General features: G+C 47.3%; 1 protein-coding gene across 1 annotated transcript; it reads right to left on the reverse strand.

Annotated features, from left to right (window-relative positions):
- Window positions 1-4,335: 4,335 nt before the first annotated feature.
- On the reverse strand, window positions 4,336-19,466 carry LOC147099949 (calmodulin-like protein 4). Its single transcript, XM_085968476.1, has 5 exons — window positions 19,200-19,466; window positions 19,078-19,108; window positions 8,277-8,417; window positions 7,734-7,922; window positions 4,336-6,078 (listed from the first exon to the last, which is right to left on the reverse strand). The coding sequence occupies exons 1-5, from the start codon at window positions 19,200-19,202 to the stop codon at window positions 5,981-5,983; spliced, it is 462 nt and encodes a 153-aa protein (XP_085824602.1). The 5' UTR covers window positions 19,203-19,466; the 3' UTR covers window positions 4,336-5,980.

The following is a 19,466-nucleotide window of genomic DNA, read 5'->3' on the forward strand; positions in this document are numbered from 1 at the left end:
CGGGATCGACGGGCCGAATGGCGGCCTTCCGTGCTGTGACCATTCTATGGTTCTATGCTGCCACCCGGTGGTGAGATTCATGAACTACACCTCCAGGAACTTGCTTTCTTCAAGCTTTGTGTTCTCATGTTTAATAATTCTTAATTTTGCAAATTGTGTTGTGTGCGCAGCCCTGCAGCCTAACGTAGAGACGCTAAAGCCCATTGTAGCTGGGGTCAGCTGTCTCGGCACAGACCGGGGATCAGAGCTTGAACTTTCTTCTTTTCTTCACCATTACAGGAATGGGAAACATTAGGAGCAGGATTCGGCCCTTCGAGCCTGCTCCGCCATTCAATATGATCATGGCTGATCCTCTATCTCAGTACCATATTCCCGCTCTCTCCCCATACCCCTTGTGCCTTTTGTGTCTAGAAATCTATCTATCTCCTTCTTAAATATGTTCAGTGACTTGGCCTCCACAGCCTTCTGTGGTAGAGAATTCCACAGGTTCACCACCCTCTGAGTGAAGAACTTTCTCCTCATCTCAGTCCTAAATGTCCTACCCCATATCTTGAGACTGTGACCCCTCGTTCTAGAGCCCCCCCAGCCAGGGGAAACATCCTCCCTGCATCCAGTCTGTCTAGCCCTGTCAGAATTTTATACGTTTCAATGAGATCCCCTCTCATTCTTCTAAACTCTAGTGAATACAGGCCTAGTCGACCCAATCTCTCCTCATACGACAGTCCTGCCATCCCAGGAATCAGTCTGGTGAACCTTCGCTGCACTCCCTCTATGGCAAGTATATCCTTTCTTAGGTAAGGAGACCAAAACTGCACAGTACTCCAGGTGTGGTCTCACCAGGGCCCTGTATAACTGTAGTAAGACATCCTTGCTCCTGTATTCAAATCCTCTTGCAATGAAGGCCAACATACCATTTGCCTTCCTAACTGCTTGCAATGTTGGTCAGAGAATGGCCATCAATTAGATTACACACGTTTACAAAATGGAGGTGAGGCACTGATCAGCCCTGATCTAACTCAATGGTGGAACAGATTCGAGGGGCTGAATGGCCTCCTGCTGTTCCTATGTACCTCCACTCTACCATGAGTGGTCGCGCTATCAGCTGCCTCAATCCTACTCTCTGGAATTCCTCTCCCTCCCCTTGCTGCTCTGTTTGTTAAAGGGTTTTTGGTTATCCCTCCTCACTCCTTCACTGGTGCTCAAAGCCTGTTTCCCCTTCACGGAGTGCCTTTGGGCATTTACCTCTTTAAGGCCACTGTGCCAACAGCAACTTGTATTTAAATAGCTCCTTCAACATAGTAAAACATCCCAAGGCGCTTCACAATTGGTTGCTGTTATGGGCAAGGGCCAGGACAGTGGGGTCTTTCTGCATGGACGAGCTAGAATGGGACTATCTTGTGAAATTGTGAGAGATAAACAATTGAACAATATGAAGGGTTTTGATAGAGTAGATTATATAACATTACAACACTTATAAAAAAATAAAAAATAAAAAGTACTTCATTGGCTGTAAAGCGCTTTGAGATGCCTGGTGGTCGTGAAAGGCGCTATAGAAATGCAAGTCTTTCTTTCTTTTAGATAGGAAGAAACTGTTTCCAGGAGAGTCGGTAACCGGAGGACACAGATTTAAGATAATTGGCAAAAGAACCAGGAGGGGGCGATGAGAATTTTTTTACACAGTGAGTTGTTGTGATCTGGAACGCGCTGCCTGAAAGAGCGGTGGAAGCAGATTCAATAGTAACTTTCAAAAGGGAATTGGAGAAATACTTGAAAAGGAAACATTTGCAGGGCTACGGGGAAAGAGCAGGGGGGAGTGGGACTAATTGGAGAGCTCTTTCAAAGAGCCGGCACAGGCACGATGGGCCAAATGGCCTCCTTCTGTGCTGTATGATTGTATGAAAAAGGTTCACTTATCATTTCTTGACGACGGCAGTGCCCCAGTAATATTTCCCAGCATGGTTCTGAATAGGCTTTGTTCCTTAGCACTCGCGACAGGCAGCACATTGGAATCGGAGCAGGCTGGCCGAGGAAAGAAGGTGCGGGGAAAGCAGTCCGAGAAATGTCACCTTTTGAACCAAACCGCTGAATCCTGGGAAAGCCCAAAGGTTAAACCTAGAACCCTGTGAAATTTAGACAACACGCTGAAGAGAACAAAGAGCTGTTGTATTGTCGGAGCTAAGATGTACAGTCAGGGCTGCTGGATGAATGGCTGCCTTGTCTGGCTAGCGTCTTATCGGACACTGGCAGGGCTGAATGTTAGGTGAAAGGAGGGAGTTGGACAGCTTTCTAAGGCCTGACTTCTTGGCAAGTAAGGTTGTCCACGGCAGTTTCTTGGCATGTTTCCGCCCGGGTCGAATGGCACGTGAACCATGAATCCTTAGGACAAATGGACCATTTTGGTTGGTCACTTAACAAATAGATGGGAAAAGTAGGTCTTACCTTTTGTGATCAGAAGTATAAAAGATTGTATTTTTGACATTCAAACCAAATAAGAGAAAGTTTGGGGAATTAGCCCAAAGTGGAAGGTTTTAAAGGGCTGGAAGGTTTAAAGAAAGACTTGCATTTATATAACATCTTTCACGACCTCAGGACTTCCCAAAAGGATTTACAGCCAATTAAGTGCTTTTGACATGTTGGAAACACAGCAGCCAATTTGCGCACAGCAAGCTCCCACAAACAAATCATCTGTTTTAAGGAGGGATGAATTTTGAGACACGACACCAGGGAGAACTGGCCTTGCCAGGAATGCCCACATCCCATGAACGAATAAAAAAAAATTGTAACTAGTGGCAATTCGTCTGATGCCATAGGGACATTGAAACAGGAGGAGGCCATTCAGTCCCTCAAGCCTGTTCCGCCAATCAATGAGATCATGGCTGATCTGTAACCTAACTCCATATACAGGAAACTTTGGTTTATCCGGAGGTTAACTGTCCAGAATGCTCGAGCGACCGGCAAAAATCAGGAGCCGTTTCGTTAGTTTTTTTTTCTTTTCGTTGCTTTTTTTTCACCAGTCAGGCTCTGCAAGGTCTCGCTGAAGCTGTTGCTAAGCTACAGAGACGCTTGCAAGGTACGGCCGACTGTTTAGAAGCTGTTGCTAAGCAACAGGGTTTGTTGCCAGATACGGAGCTCAAAATCTCCGTATGTTTCAACATTAGCGCTGGTTTGTCCGGCAGTTTTGATGGGACGGCAACAGCTCGGTCCCGTAGGTGCCGGATAGCACAAAGTTTCCTGTACTTGCTTTTGCCCCATAACCGTTAATACCTTGGGTTAACATTCTTCACGCGGTTTACAGATTTACAAAGGGCCGGAGATTAGAGACCATCCTGTGCTTTAAAAACACCCGTAGTATTTGGGACAGTCACGGTGACGAGATGTGGTACAGGAAACTCTTTGGTATCCGGCACCGACGGGACCGGGATGGTGCCGGTTGATTAAAAATTCCGGATGACGGAGAGGGTTATCTACCGAGGCTATTTTTAACAAACAAAAATGAAGAAATGTGCAGCATACAGTAATTGGGGACTCACCTACAGAATGTTGTGTTAAATGGATGGTGGAAGATGCTTGATTAAGTACAGTACTGCCAGTTGAGGGTAATCCATAACTCTTTACTGACTTCCGACAGCGCCAAGAAGCCGAGTAGTGGCAGTTTGGAGAACTACCCCCACTGACTAACTCGGCCACCACGGGAGACTCGGACTCGGCAACATTGCCGGTTATTGAGGTGTTTTCGGAGTGAGAATTTTGCCGGTTAATAGAGAATTCCGGATATTAGGTGCCGTTTATCCGAGAGTTTCCTGTACAATGGAGGAATTCAGGAGAAACTTCTTTACCCAGAGTGGTGAGAATGTGGAACTCGCTACCACAGGGAGTGGTTGAGGCGAATAGTATAGATGCATTTAAGGGGAAGCTAGATAAACACATGAGGGAGAAAGGAATAGAAAGATATGTTGATGGGGTGAGATGGGAGGAGGCTCGTGTGGAGCATAAACACCGGCACAGACCTGTTGGGCCGAATGGCCTGTTTCTGTGCCATACGTTCTTTGTGATGGCAATCTGTTGCCCTAGCTTTCACCTGAAGCTGTTGACTCGCACTGGGGTACGGTTCCCCGAATGCTGGAGGAACATTTATAAATAACGTGAAGAAATTGAGAGATGGTGAAAATCCCCAGGAGGGAGTTTATTCAAGTATCTCCCACCTCCTCACCGAGCCAGTGCTCCTTCCAGCAAGGGCAAGGAGTGGAGTCTTTCACACCCAGTCCTGGGGAGTCCAGAACTGATATCTGCCGCGGAGGTTTGTTTTAATGATGTGCACACTTCAAACAAATTGCCTTTATTTTATTGATACTTTTTTATTTTTAACGTATTTCGGGTTACAACACAGGACAAAGTGAGCCTGTTTATACATAACGTTTTGAACATGGAGTGCGATGGTGATATTGAGGCTGGTACAGGGAGTGGCATTGAAAACTGGAGCTTCCTCAGCCAGTGCTGGTTTGAAGATTCCCGTCGCCCAGGGCTGGGGTGTTCTATGTGTGACCATTGGTGATGTGGACTCATCTATGGGACCCCACGTTTACCGAGTATCTGGGTTTACCTCGTCCTTTAGATTCTGATCCCCTGTATAACCCACCTGCTTTTCTCACGGCGCTGACTCATCCTGCCCTTTTCGAACTGAGATGAGGAGGAATTTCTTCTCTGAGGGTCATAAACCTGTGGAATTCTCTGCCTCAGAGAGCCATGGAGGCTGGGTCATTGAATACATTTAAGGTGGAGATAGATAGATTTTTGCTAGATAAGGGAGTGAAGGGTTACGGGGAGCGGGCAGGGAAGTGGCTTTGAGCCCAAGATCAGCCATGATCTTATTGAATGGCGGAGCAGGCTCGAGGGGCCAACTGGCCTATTCCTGCTCCTATTTCTTATGTTCTTATGGTACAATTCTACCAGCTCACCATGAATCCCCAAGCTCTGGGAATCCGCGGTGAGCTCTGGGAATCCGCGGTGAGCTCATTGTGAATCCCCAAGCTCTGGGAATCTGCGCGCGGTGAGCTCCGGGAATCAGCGGTGAGCTTTGGCTACAATGATCACTGCCACAGCTTTGGGTTGACAAGCTGAGTGGTTTCTCAGTGAACGCTGACAGTTGCCAATCAGATCAATGTGCTCGCCGACAGTAAATACTCAATGAGGCACCCTAAAGGTGAGATGAATTAGGGTGGGAGGAGGCTCGTGTGGAGCATAAACACTGGCGTGGAGCAGTTGGGTCGAATGGCCTGTTTCTGTGCTGTAACATTCTATGTGGCGGCTGTGCCTTCAGCTGCCTGGTCCCTAAGCTCTGGAATTCCCCCCCTAAACCTCTCCTACTCTCTACCTCTCTCTCTTCCTTAAGACGCTCCTTAAAACCTACATCTTCCTGTCCTAATATCTCCTAATGTGGATCTTGGGTTGTTTTACTATGTTAAAGGTGCTATATAAATGAAACTTCTTGTTGTTGTAAAGGGTGAAACATCTCTGGCTTGATAGGAGGTGACTGAAAGAGGAAGTCTATAGAAGCATCTAAGATATTACATGGTAGAGGTAAGCAAAGTCTGGAGACCACTACTTCATGGTAAACCATGTTAGGAAGACGAGGCTTCCACAGGTGCCAACTAGTGAAAGGCAAATTTAGAATTAATGTCGGGAAGTTCTGCTTCACACAACAAATGACCAACACTTGGAATGGAATCTGGGCTGAGCTGCAGAGAGGGAGAGCCTTGGCGTTTTTAAGAAAGAGTTGGATACTGCGATGGGGAGGAAGCGGTAGGTCTTTCTAGGGGGAGCAAATAACCTTCAACTGTATTTATCTTGACATCTTGTGGTGACAACTGTCTGATCGCCAATCAGGAAGGAGTTGGATTAATGAGTGAATAATTTAGGTGGCTTGATGTCGGGAGACTGAGTTGCAGTATCAGGAATACCCAACGCGTTGTTCTGAGAAAGCTTAGTAATCTACTGGTGGCAGAGTGATGGTCCGGATGAAGTCCTCGTATTTCACGATGCCATTTGGGGAAATATTTGCTTCTCTCAGGAGCTCGTCAACTGTAAGATTGATTTGCACAGTTTAGTTCAACATTTACATTTTCTAATTCTAATCTCTGTTTCTATCATTGTAAGTGGAATATACTCAATTCCACTCGTTAAAAAGCATGGGGGAAAAATTGGGTGTCGCCCATTTTGGGGCGCTAATATCAGCCGGGCACAAAGTTTAGCGCCCGGCGCTAATTATCGCTTCCGACTGCAAAAATTCGCCTCTATCGCCCCCTGAAGGTGATTTGAGCGCTAAATCAAGCGCTACGCACCTCTCTTAAGGCACAAACGTCGGGGAGCGAGGCGCGGCCTCAGAACGCTACCGAAGCTCAGGCGATGTCCGTTACCATGGAAGCCAGACAGACTGGCGCTGACCAGTTCTTAAAGGGGAGGGGCCATCTTGCTGGCCAGCCACACCCTGCTCATTGCAGCCTTGAATCTCGGCCTGGAGAGACCTCGAATGCAATTGTGTTGGAAGCACTAATGGATAGGCCCAGGGAAAGAGCTCAGCGCTTAGGAACCTCAAAAGTGGTGCTGAGGGCCAAAACTCCGTAGGACAGTGTTAAAACCAAAAATTTTGCCGACAAGAAAAGGCAGGAAGCGCCCGCCTTTAAATAGCACACCCCCAGCCCCTTCCCGACTTGAAAACGTTCCTTTCTACCTGTCGTTCCTAGCGGCAGGCGCTAAGGGAGGGGGCGCGACTCAATATCCGGTCTGGGACGCTACCGGGGCGTTGCGTGCTCGACTGACGTCACAATCTGTGGGCGCAGGAGATCATGGCGGTAGTGTTTAGCGCCACCGCAAAACGACTGGTCAATTTCGCGAGCGGTGCTAACATCGCCGTGCCTGGGCGCTAGCTGCTTTGCGCCCCATTAACACCCTCCCACCGAATTTTTCCCCCCATTTGTTTTGGTTTATTGATTGAGACCAATGTCTTCACCCCCCCCCCCCCCCCCAGCTTCCTCCTTTTCTCCCAAAGGCACGGCACTGACTCCGGTTGGAATATGGTCCCATAGACACTGTGTGATCCATTGATGGTTTCTCACCCAAGTGGCCATTGTTTCAGGAGTGTAGGAGAAAGGACGGGGATGCAATAGCAGTTGGTTCCTGGCCTCTGTAGAACCAGTAACTGAGGGGTCAGGAGAGGAGACTCAGTTGGTAGCACCCTTGCCTCTGAGTCAGAAGATTGTGGGTTCAAGTCCCACTCCAGGAGACTTGAGCACATACTGCAGGCTGACCCTCCCAGTGCACCACTGACAGTGTGCTGCACTGTCGGAGGTGCTGTCTTTCGGATGAAGAAAGAAAGACTTACATTTATATAGCACCTTTCACGACCTCCGGACGTCCCAAAGCGCTTTACAGACAATGAAGTCATTTTGAAGTGTATTGGCACTACTGGAAGAAGAGCAGGGAAGTCCTGGCCAATAGTTATCCCTCAAGCAACGTCACTAAAACAGATTTGCGGGTCATAATCACATTGCTGTTTGTGGGACCTTGTGTGCAAATTGGCTGCTGTGTTTCCTACATTACAACAGTGACTACACTTCAAAAAAGTACTTCATTGGTGGTAAAGCGCTTTGGGGCGTTGTGAAAGGCGCTATATAAATGCAAGTCTTTCTTTTAGAACATTAAAAAAAAAAGAGATGGTTTTTGTCATGGTTCCTCACCTTCCTTGTTGGTCAGTTTCTCTCCCAGTTGGGTCAGTTTGGCCCTCAGCTCACTCGCTGTTATGAAGCCTCTTTTCTGCTTGTCTGTCATCACCATGGCTTCCAGGATCTCTCTCTGTGGGTCCTCCTGCTGGCTTTGCTGGTGTATGATCGTAAGGAACGTCGAGAAATCCAGCTCGCCAGTTCTTTCTGGTTAAAAAAAAAAGACGGGAGATGGTGGGTGAGCAGCTGCTCTGTGACTACCTCACCCTTTTTTTGCAGCCTTGGCCTCCATGTTATGTTGCTTGAAATAAAAACAGAAAATGTTGGAGGTACTCAGCAGGTCAGGCAGCATCTGTGAAGAGAGAAATAGAGTTAACTGGATGGCGTCAGTCTGTCTGGCTTCCATGGTAACTGGCATCGCCTGAACTTTGGTAGCGTTCTGAGGTAGCGCCTCGCTCCCTGACGTTAGCGCCTTAAGAGAGGTGTGTAGCGCCTGATTTAATGCTCAAATCACCTCCATGCTGTACATTGTATGTAATTCTATGTAAATGTCACAGTTACCTATTTTATGATGCAGCAGGTGTCTCTCCACCTCTCCCAGTGTGGGTTTGGTACCCAGGCATCGCATCACTGTGATCAGGTCTCCAGCAGATATCTTGCCTTTGCGAGTCTTGTCGTACAGTGAAAAGCACTCTTTGAATTCTGAGGAAAGCAGATCGGGCATGTCACAACACAAACCGTCATGCTCTGAGATGTCATCCTGCACGTCATTATCATTTTAACAGTGGAGCGTTATACCGTGCAAAGTACGGTGTATTATTCTGCTGCTAAGGTGGAGTTGTGTTTAATGTGGTTTGTCCTTTTAAAGCTACAAAGTCTGGTTGCTGTAAATCCTGAGGTCATTTAGAGCTTAATTGCTGCAAGTGAGGACATTTTTGCAGATTGGCGGGTACTTGTAGATTTACAATTGCAGGTCAGATGAAGCCAGCATGAATTTACTGGCTGTCTTTCCCGTTTAAAAAAAAAACATACTTTAGACACTTTGAAGTGTGTTGTCTGCAATGCAGCAGATGTAAAATGTATATACAGGGGATTGAGATCAATGGTTTGTAAAGGTGGGCTTTTATGCCAGGCTAAGATCTTACCTGTACAGATCTTCCTCAGCCCCTCTGCTTTGCTCGCCTCCTCTCCTGAAGTGTTGACTCCTGCTGGGCGATGTTTCCACTAGTGCTGGAGCTAGAGATGAAAATCCTGTCTGGCTCCCTCCCCCCACCCAGGCTGGAGACACTGGACAATTATAGTTCCCCGCACCTTCCCCCCTGGCTGAATTCAGCTAACTCTGCACAGAACAAGATCAAACTGGGCACCTCCCTGGAGTCATTGTGAATCCTCTTATGTACTTGGGTGATGAGAGGGCCTTATGAGTGTGAAAGATTCCATTCTTACTTTAACCCGGACCTCCTTCCACTTCTCAATTCAGACTTGCAGCTGGCTGCGGGTATCGAGTGTCCGGTATTAAATAATAAATAACCTCTTGACAGTTATCAAAGAGTGTGGAACAAAGCTTAGCCTGAAACAACCTGATATGGGATTGAGCTACAAAGCTGCCCCTGCTCAGCCTGATTAAATGTCTTTGGATTTAATTGTTTCTATTAGTCTGTGGGTGTGTCTGTAAGAAATATGATCCATGTATTATGTTTGATTTTTTTTATTGTGTGTGTCTTCCTCCCCTCACTTTTCTCACCTCCTCTGTCCTGAAGGGGCTGACTCTTGCTGGGGCTTGGTTCCAAATGACCTCTGGTACCTTTACCAAGTGGCCAATTTTCATGTGGCTCAAGTCTTTGGCTTTTATGACGCTATGACTTTTAGTGGTAGCATTCCTGCCTCTACGGGGTTAAATTACGAGGAGCGATTACACAAACGAGGGTTGTATTCCCTGGATTTACAAGGTTAAGGGCTGATTTGCTTGAAGTTTTCAAGATATTAAGGGGAACCGATAGGGTCGATAGAGAGAAACTATTTCCGCTGGTTGGGAGTCTAGGACTAGGGGGCATAGTCTAAAAATTAGAGCCAGACCTTTCAGGAGTGAAATTAGGAAACACTTCTACACACAAAGGGTGGTCGAAGTTTGGAACTCTCTTATGCAAATGGCAATTGTTAATTTAAAATCTGAGATTGATAGATTTTTGTTAACCAAAGGTTTTAAGGGATATGGGCCAAAGGCGGGCATATGGAGTTAGGCCACAGATCAGCCATGATCTCATTGAATGGCGGAACAGGCTCAAGGGGCTAAATGGCCTCCTCCTGTTCCTATGTCCCTTTGGTTCGAATCGCTGCTCCAGACTGTCCCAGCCAGTGGAAGTCAAAACTCCGGCTCTGAATTCTGGGTTGGCATCGAGTGGAATAGGCGTTCCCGGTGGGTATATGTGCTCCCCTCCCCCAACTCACCGTATGAGTTGTAGGAGCCTATAAGACCATCCTGCCCTATGGTTATGACCATGGAAGGAGCATTCATGTTTATCGGCCTGCCAATCCTTCCTCGCACTTCACTACTCCAAGGGAAGAGTGCGAAGACACACTTCAAAAGGTTGTCATATGTAAGGCTAGAGGAGGCCATTTGATCACAGCTGAGCCCAGTCCTGTCCCAGGCTGGTATCTGTCACACGTACACAGGGGCCACTGGTTAGGGTCAGCAATGGAACCTCAGCTGATTTTATTTGCGGGGTCATTTTCCTGGGTCTGTGCCTGGATTTGTTTGGGTGCAGCGATTATTGGGAAATTAATTTAAATGGAGGAAAATCGGGTGTGTTCCTTCACAGCTGCTCGCTCTGTCAGTGTCCACCGTGGCTCAGTGGGCAGCACTCTCGCCTCTGAGTCAGAAAGTTGTGGGTTCAAGTCTCACTCCAGGGACTTGAGCACGTAAAGCCAGGCTGACACACCACTGTAGTACTGAGGGAGTGCTGCACTGTCAGAGGTGTTGTCTTTCAGATGAGACGTTAAACCCGAGGCCCCATCTGTGTTATGTATTGTGTGTTCTCCTCCCACCTGTGGTGGCGCTGTCACAGCAGATAAATGGTTGGGTGTTCTCTTGGTTAAGTTTAGCTCTCTTTGTTCGGAACTCTCCAGAACTTCCCTTTTCCCTTCGAATAAAGCACTTCATGTTTGAATCTCTGAGTTCTGAGTTCTAATTGTGTCTAGGTAAAAAGGTACCGACACAACAATCTGCTCTCTCAGGTGGATGTGAAAGATCCCACGGCCACTATTTTGAAGAAGATCAGGGGAGTTATTCCCGGTGTCCTGGCCAATATTTATCCCTCAATCACCAAACATCACTAAAAACAGATTATCTGGTCATTATCACACTGCTGTGAGCTTGCTGTGTACAAATTAGCTGCCATATTTCCTACATTACAACAGTGACTACACTTCAAAAAGTACCTCATTGGCTGTAAAGCACTTTGGGGCATTCTGAGGGTTGTGAAAAACGCTATATAAATGCAAGTCTTTCTTACTTTCTGACCCGCCTGATTTACCGATGTTCGCCTTGCCCGAGTGAGCCACTGATTCTTGATGCAAACCCAGGAAAATCTCCTCTTGTAGCTCCCCAACTAAAGCCCTGTCTGACATCAGCTAACTCGCCACACGCCTGGGATCTTCCTAGAATGTATTTTTTAATTGATTCTCCGGTATATTTAATTGCACCTGCACTTTATTGTATCTTAGGTGTCTTTACGCAATGAGCTATTTTTTGATGTGCTCCTGACTGTTGTTCTGTGACCCAACAGCAGCAATGAGATATATGACCAGTGTTATGAATCTCATCATCATGAAGAAATGACTCATGAAATAACACTGGACGGCCAGCTGGTGGCGCTGTTCAAGGAGTATAAATACTCAGGCGTGGGCCCAGCTTGCCAGGGACATTTTGTAAGACGGGAACTAGTGAAGTACAACTAGAGCTCCATGTTTTGAAACAGTTGATTAAAGCCTTGTTTTATACTCACACCAAGTGCTCAGTAGTCTTTTTACATCAACCAGTTAATCTGTATTGGAGTTGGTTGAGGGGAGGAATGTTGGCCAGGATCCCAGGAGAAGACCCTGCTCTTCGAAAATACAGAGGGATCTTTACTATCCTCAGTTTAATACTTCATCCAAAGGCTCTGATAGTGTGGCACTCCCTCAGTAGTAGGCGTCCCAGCCTGGACTATGTGCTCAAGGCCTGACATGGGGTTTGAACATGGATGCAGAGAAACTCCAGTATGATTTGGACAGGCTGGGTGATTGGGCAGATACAGTATAATGTGGATAAATGCAAGGTTATCCACTTTGGTGGCAAAAACAGGAAGGCAGATTATTATCTGAATGGCAATAGATTGGGAAAAGGGGAAGTGTAACGAGACCTGGGTGTTCTTGTGCACCAGTCGCTGAAGGTAAGCATGCAGGTGCAGCAGGCGGTTAAGAAGGCAAATGGTATGTTGGGCTTCATAGCAAGAGGATTCGAGTACAGGAGCAAGGGTGTCTTGCTGCAGTTGTACAGGGCCTTGGTGAGACCACACCTTGAGTATTGTGTGCAGTTTTGGTCGCCTAATCTGAGGAAGGATGTTCTTGCCATGGAGGGAGTTCAGCGAAGATTCACCAGGCTGCTACCTGGGATGGCAGGAATGACGTATGAGGAGAGATTGGGTCAATTGGGCTTGTACTCGCTGGAGTTTAGAAGAATGAGAGGGGATCTCATTGAAACTTATAAAATTCTGGCAGGACTGGACAGACTAGATGCAGGGAGGGTGTTCCCGATGGTCGGGGAGTCCAGAACCAGGGGTCACAGTCTAAGGATAAGGGGTAAGTCATTTAGGACTGAGATGAGGAGGAATTTCTTCACCCAGAGAGTGGTGAACCTGTGGAATTCTCTACCACAGAAGGCAGTTGAGGCCAATTCATTAAATATATTCAAGAAGGAGTTAGATATATTTCTTAAGGCTAAAGGGATCAAGGGATATGGGGAGAAGGCAGGGACAGGGTACTGAATTTGGATGATCAGCCATGATCTCATTAAATGGCAGAACAGGCTCGAGGGGCCGAATGGCCTACTCCTGCTCCTATCTTCTATGTTTCTATGAACCCTTGCCCATCTGACTCAGAACCACTACCAACTGAGCCAAGTGGACACTGTAAGCTGACTAGATCAATAGGAAAGTCCACTTCCTGTTTTAAGCTTGCACCTGGCAGAGAGTATCGAGTATCCTGTGTTAAATAGTAAATATATTCTGACAACCATCAAAGAATGCAGAACAAAGCTTCTTGATATGAGCCCGAGCTACAAAGGTGCCATCACTCATCCTGTTGTCTGTTATAGTTAATATCCGTTTAAGTCCCGTCCACCCATCACACCTGTGCTCGCTGACCTACATTGGTCGCTGGTCCTCCAATGCCCCAAATTTGAAATTCTCATCCTTGTGTTCAAATCCCTCCATGGCCTCGCACCTCCCTATCTCTGTAACCTCCTCCAGCCCCACAACCCACCGAGATCTCTGCGCTCCTCCAATTCTGGCCTTGTGTGCATCTCCGATTTCCATCGTCCCGCCATTGGCGGCCGTGCCTTCAGCTGCCTGGGCCCTGAGCTCTGGAATTCCCTCCCTAAACCTCTCCGCCTCCCTAGTGCTCTCTCCTTCTTTAAGAGGCTCCTTAAAACCTACCACTTTGACCATGCTTTTGATCACCTGTCCTAATATTTCCTTTTTTGTCTAATAACACTCCTGTGAAGCACCTTGGGATGTTTTATAGAGTCGTAGAGTCATAACGGCACAGAAGGAGGCCATTTGGCCCATCAAGTCCGTGCCGGCTCTCTGTAGAGCAATCCAGTCAGTCCCATTCCCCCGCTCTATCCCCGTAGCCCTGCAAGTTTATTTCCCTCAAGTGCCTATCCAGCCTCCCCTTGAAAACATTGAGTGTCTCCGCTTCCACCACTTCCGTCGGCAGCGAGTTCCAGGTCCTCACCACTCGCTGCGTAAAAAAGTTTTTCATCACATCCTCCCGTATCTCTTGCCCGAAACCTTAAATCTGTGTCCCCCTGGTCCTTGTACCATCAACTAGTGGGAACAGTCTTTCCCCGTCTAGCCTATCCAAACCCGTCATAATCTTGTACACCTCTATCAAATCACCCCTCAACCTCCTTTGCTCTAATGAAAACAAATCCAGCTTCTCCAACCTGTCCTTGTAGCTAAGATCCCCCATCCCCGGAACTATGTTAAGTTGCTATATAATTGCAAGTTGTTGTTGTGGGTGTCCTACATTTGGTGCAAACTATTATAAAAACACTTTCTTTTTTGTGAGATTTGTTTCAATGTTCCCGTGCTCCTGGGATTCAGGGTTATTAGAAATGCGCTAAGGGGATACCGTGACTCGGCGGGCTAGATGGGTCGAAGGTCTTCTCCTGCCTGAAACTGTTACCATGCTCCTTTCCTGATTTGCGCTGGGATACCGTCCTGCACACAACAGCTTCCCTTCAGAACCTCATCAGCGTGGGTATTTGCCATGAGCAAGGCTGCACACTGAGCATTGGCACTTGCCAAGCCCATTCCTGTCCTCGCCCAATGGCCACACACTGCATGGCTCAGGAGCGACGTTTACCTTCTTCCATGGACCAAGGAGTACTGAGACCAACTGTAGCTATCACTACAGTAGTTCGGAAGATCAGGAGAGTGATAAGGACTCCAGGAGCAGGAGACTAAGTTGTCTAAAGTTACACAACGTGATCGCAAAGGAGGATCACCGAACCATTTGGGTCACCCTCATGATAGCAGGGTCCCCAGTAAAGATGGAATTGGACACGGGATCAGCCCTAACTGTCATGAATCGACGAGACTATGAGCGGCTATTCTCACACATACCCTTGAAGGACACGTCCATTGTATTGAAGACATACACGGGGCAAAAAGTCTACCCCAGAGGAAAAATAAGGGTGCCAGTTGAATACAATGGCAAGGAAACACAGAAACTGTACCTATATATACTACCAGATGGAGGACCACCATTATTGGGACGTGAATGGATCCGAAAAATACAATTGGATTGGCATTCCATTCAGGCGCTAACTGTGACTGATAAAAAGGATGATGACGTCACACCTGGACGACTGTCAAAAATTCTAACTGACGCGAAAGAGGTGTTCCAACAAGGACTTGGGACTCTAAAAGGAGTAACGGCAACGATAAAAATCGAAGATAACGCAAATCCAAAATTTTTTAAGGCCAGACCAGTACCTTACACGATCCGCCCAGCCGTTGAAGCAGAGCTGGAGAGTCTGGAGCGTTCGGGTGTGCTGTCCAAGGTGGACTGGAGCGAGTGGGCCACACCCATCGTTCCTATAATGAAGAAATCATTGAGCAGCGCGCCTGGGGAACCGAAGAAGGTTCGCATCTGTGGGGACTTCAAGGTAACGGTGAACCCAGTCCTGCACACAGTACAATATCCACTTCCACGGATAGAAGATATTTTCGCCTCACTATCTGGAGGGAAACGCTTTACAAAGATTGATCTGGCCCAAGCGTATCTACAAATGGAGGTGGAAGAAGCATCTAGGAAATACCTCACGATAAACACTCACAAAGGCCTTTAGCAGTACAATCGACTGGTATTCCTAAGAACATAAGAACATAAGAAATAGGAGCAGGAGTAGGCCAATCGGCCCCTCGAGCCTGCTCCGCCATTCAATAAGATCATGGCTGATCTGATCCTAACCGCCAATCCACTATCACAGGGTAGCATCAGCCCCGGCTATTTGGCAGAGGGCGATGGAACAAGTCCTGCAAGGGATCCCGGGGACCCAGTGTTATTTGGATGACATCCTGGTTACGGGCGAAAATGACAGTGAACACCTTGCCAACCTGGAGCAGGTGCTCACGAGATTACAGGAATATGGGCTACGAGCCAACCGCCCCAAATGCGAGTTCTTCAGGAGACAAATCTCGTATTGTGGCCACATGATTGATGAGGAAGGGTTGCATAAGTCGCCGGACAAGATTGAGGCTGTCGTCAAGGCTCCAGCACCGGAAAATGTGTCGCAACTGAGGTCGTTCCTCGGGTTGGTGAACTACTACCATAAGTTCTTATCTACAATTCTGCACCCACTGAACGCCCTACTGCAAACTGGAGTAACATGGAAATGGAGTGATGAGTGTAAGCGTGCCTTTCAGAAATGTAAATGCCTAATCACTTCAAAAGAAGTATTGGCCCACTACAATCCAACACTACCGATTCGGTTGGCATGTGATGCGTCTCCCTACGGCATCGGAGCGGTGCTGTCACACAAATTCCTTGACGGTTCAGAGAGGCCAATAGCCTTTGCGTCGCGCTCGTTAACCACAGCCGAGCGTAACTACGCCCAGATTGACAGGGAGGCCCTCAGCCTGGTGTGGGGGGTGAAGAAGTTCAATCACTATCTGCACGGGCAGAAATTCACCCTACTGACTGATCATCAGCCCCTGGTCTCCATTTTTAACCCAAAGAAGGGCGTTCCGGTGATGACGGCGCAACGGCTGCAAAGATGGTCACTTTTTCTAGAGTCACATCAGTACGACATAAAGTACAAGGGTACGAAACAGCATGGAAACGCTGATGGGCTGTCGCGCCTACCGTTGCCTACGGTAGAGGAAGCACCTGCAGTGGACCCTGTTGAGATATTCCATGCGACCATAGTCGAATGTCTACCTGTTACAAACTCAAGTATAGAGAAGGAAACCCGAAATGACCCGACACACTCTCGGGTCTATGATTTGACGGTGAAGGGATGGCCAGCACATGGCGACTCACTGTTGCCAGCATTTTCGCCAAAGAGAGAACAGCTGTCAGTGTGCCGGGGAACCTTGATGTGTGGATCCCGAGTGGTAATTCCACCCAAGTTGAGAGATAGAGTGCTCAGTGAGCTTCATGAGGGTCATCTGGGAGAGGTAAAAATGAAGAGCCTAGCCAGGGCGTTTGTGTGGTGGCCGGGAATCGATAAAGAAATCGAGGATATGACCAAGAGACGCCAGAAGGTCCAAAACGCTCCACCACAGGCCCCGCTACATCCATGGGAGTGGCCCTCATCTCCATGGCAACGGGTACACATTGATTTTGCTGGTCCATTTATGGACTCAATGTTCCTAATCGCTGTGGACGCCCATTCGAAATGGCCAGAGGTCATCAAAATGTCCTCCACCACCACGGAGAAAACTATTGCAGTCCTACGGACCATCTTCGCCAGGAATGGCTTGCCAGAACAGATTTGCTCCGACAATGGGCCACAGTTTGTGTCCGAGGATTTCCGTAGGTTTCTGAGGAATAATGGGGTGAAACATTACACATCTGCCCCATATCATCCAGCCACAAATGGATTGGCTGAGAGGTTTGTTCAGACCTTTAAAAAGGCAATAAAGGCAATGTATAATGATGACATACCACTACAACACAAGGTGGATAATTTCTTGTTTGCTTACACATGCAGTCACCAACCAAGCTCCAGCCATAATGTTCTTCAACCGAAGGCTAAGATGTCGCCTGGATTTGCTCAAACCAAACATAAGACAAGATGTTGAGGATAAGCAATTCCAGCACATAAATGAGAAGCCAACCAGGAACTTCAAGATCGGGCAACCAGTCTTGGCCCGCGACTACCGAACAGAAAAATGGCAGCCAGGAACGATATGCACACAGCAGGGACCACTAATGTACACAGTGGACATTGGAGAGAGCATCGTCAGCCACCATGCTGACCAGATTCTAGAGTCACAGGAACAAGCCAAACCCATACCACGAGCATGTGCACCTGGTAATAAACCCGAAGTACAGATTGCATCTACCTCAGAAGCAGTGGTATTGGAAGCTGACGAACCAACCAATGACAATGAGCCAGAATCAACTCCGCCGCAAGAACAGGATACTCGAGAAAGGTGCTATCCAGTCAGGATCAGGAAGCCTCCTCAAAGACTGAACTTATTATTTCAGTTGATGTATATAGTACAGAGAAAATTGTAATTGTAATTAGTTATTATGTTGTTAAATGAATGTTATGTACTGTTTATCTAAAAGGGGAGGAATTGTTGTGTATGTACCTTTAAGAGAAGAACTGATTCTATACTGCAGTACCGGCAGTGACCACCCCTGTATATAAAGCCATAGCAGGCTTCTGTACTTCAGTCTTAAGTTACCCTCTGTTCAGTAAATACCTGTTATTGTTCTCCTGCAGTCCGTGTATTATTTATACGCGGACACTACAATTGAGCCATCAGGAATCAAGGGATTGGGCGGGAAAGTGGAGTTTTTTTAATTTTAATTTTTTAAATTTGTTTATGGGATGTGGGCGTCGCTGGCAAAGCCAGCATTTATTGCCCATCCCTAACTGCCCTTGAGAAGGTGATGGTGAGCTGCCGCCTTGAACTGCTGCAGTCCGTGTGGTGAAGGTACTCCCACAGTGCCGTCCGGTTTCATTCTTTTTCGTAGAAGTTTGTTAGAACTGAGTGGCTTGCTGGGCTATTTCCGAGGGCAGTTAAGAGTCAACCACATTGCTGTGGGTCTGGAGTCACATATAGGCCAGACCGGGTAAGGACGGCAGATTTCCTTCCCTAAAGGACATTAGTGAACTAGATGGGTTTTTACGACAATCCGATAGTTTCATGGTCACCATTACTGATACTAGCTTTTTATTCCAGATTTATTTAATTAACTGAATTTAAATTCCCCAGCTGCTGTGGTGGGATTTGAACTCACGTCTCTAGATCATTAGTCCAGGTCTCTGGATTACTAGCCCAGTGACATTACCAGTTCGCTACCGTTGAGGTAGAAGATCGGCCATGATCTTGTTGAATGGCGGAGCAGGCTGGAGGGGGCGGTATGGCTGACTCCTGCTCCTATTTCTTATGAGCGCTTCAGGATCCATTTGCATTAATCTGTGGCAGCACACTACATTCTGAACAGACGCTTTGTAGTTTGATCCAGATGGCCACTGAATGAACGAGGTTTCGAGACCATTGATCACAACGACTTCCGTTTACGAGGCACCTTTCAGATAATGAAACGCTCCACAAGGCACTTTGGAGCGATTGACAGCGAGGAGGAAGTAGGGGAGAAGTTAGGGGGAGGTGGCTGAAGGCATAAAGAGGAAAGAGTTTTGACCAGGCTTTGGAAGGGGAGGGATGCAGCCCAGTGGAGGAGTTTGAGCAGAGAGTTCCAAAGTACAGGGACCGCGGTGACTGAAGTCCCTGGCGTGGAGGGAGAAGGAGCTCAGCACAGCGGGTACATGGTGGGCCATAGGACTGGAGGGGACGCCAATAACCTTCAAGAAATAAGTAAAAAAACATACTTACCATATATTAAGGGTTATACTCACCATGGATTTGATCTTGCGTGAGATATTTGGCCTGTAATTGGAGCAAGAGAAAATTACTGCATTGTGTTTCCACATTAGGAATTATCTTGAAAGCACTGGGATTCTCCTGGTTTTTTTTTTACCATGTTTTTCTTTTGCCCTCTCCCTGTTTTCTTCTGTTCCTCTTTAACAACGTGTTTGTCTCTCTCGTCGCGATCCAGAACTGCTCAACTTACCCTCCATCTATCTGATTATAGTCTAAAGTCCACCAATCCACGATGAATAATGCTCGCTGGATGCAATAAATACCCTGGTCACTATGGTTACAGGATCAGGCTTCCCACAGGGTCAGATTCCAGCTACTAGCTGTTAATCCATCTGACACACACACACACACACACACACACACA

Source organism: Somniosus microcephalus, chromosome 27 (genome assembly GCF_052327205.1).
Source record: "Somniosus microcephalus isolate GS21.2 chromosome 27, FLI_Smic_1.0, whole genome shotgun sequence".
Taxonomy (NCBI): Eukaryota; Metazoa; Chordata; class Chondrichthyes; order Squaliformes; family Somniosidae; genus Somniosus; species Somniosus microcephalus.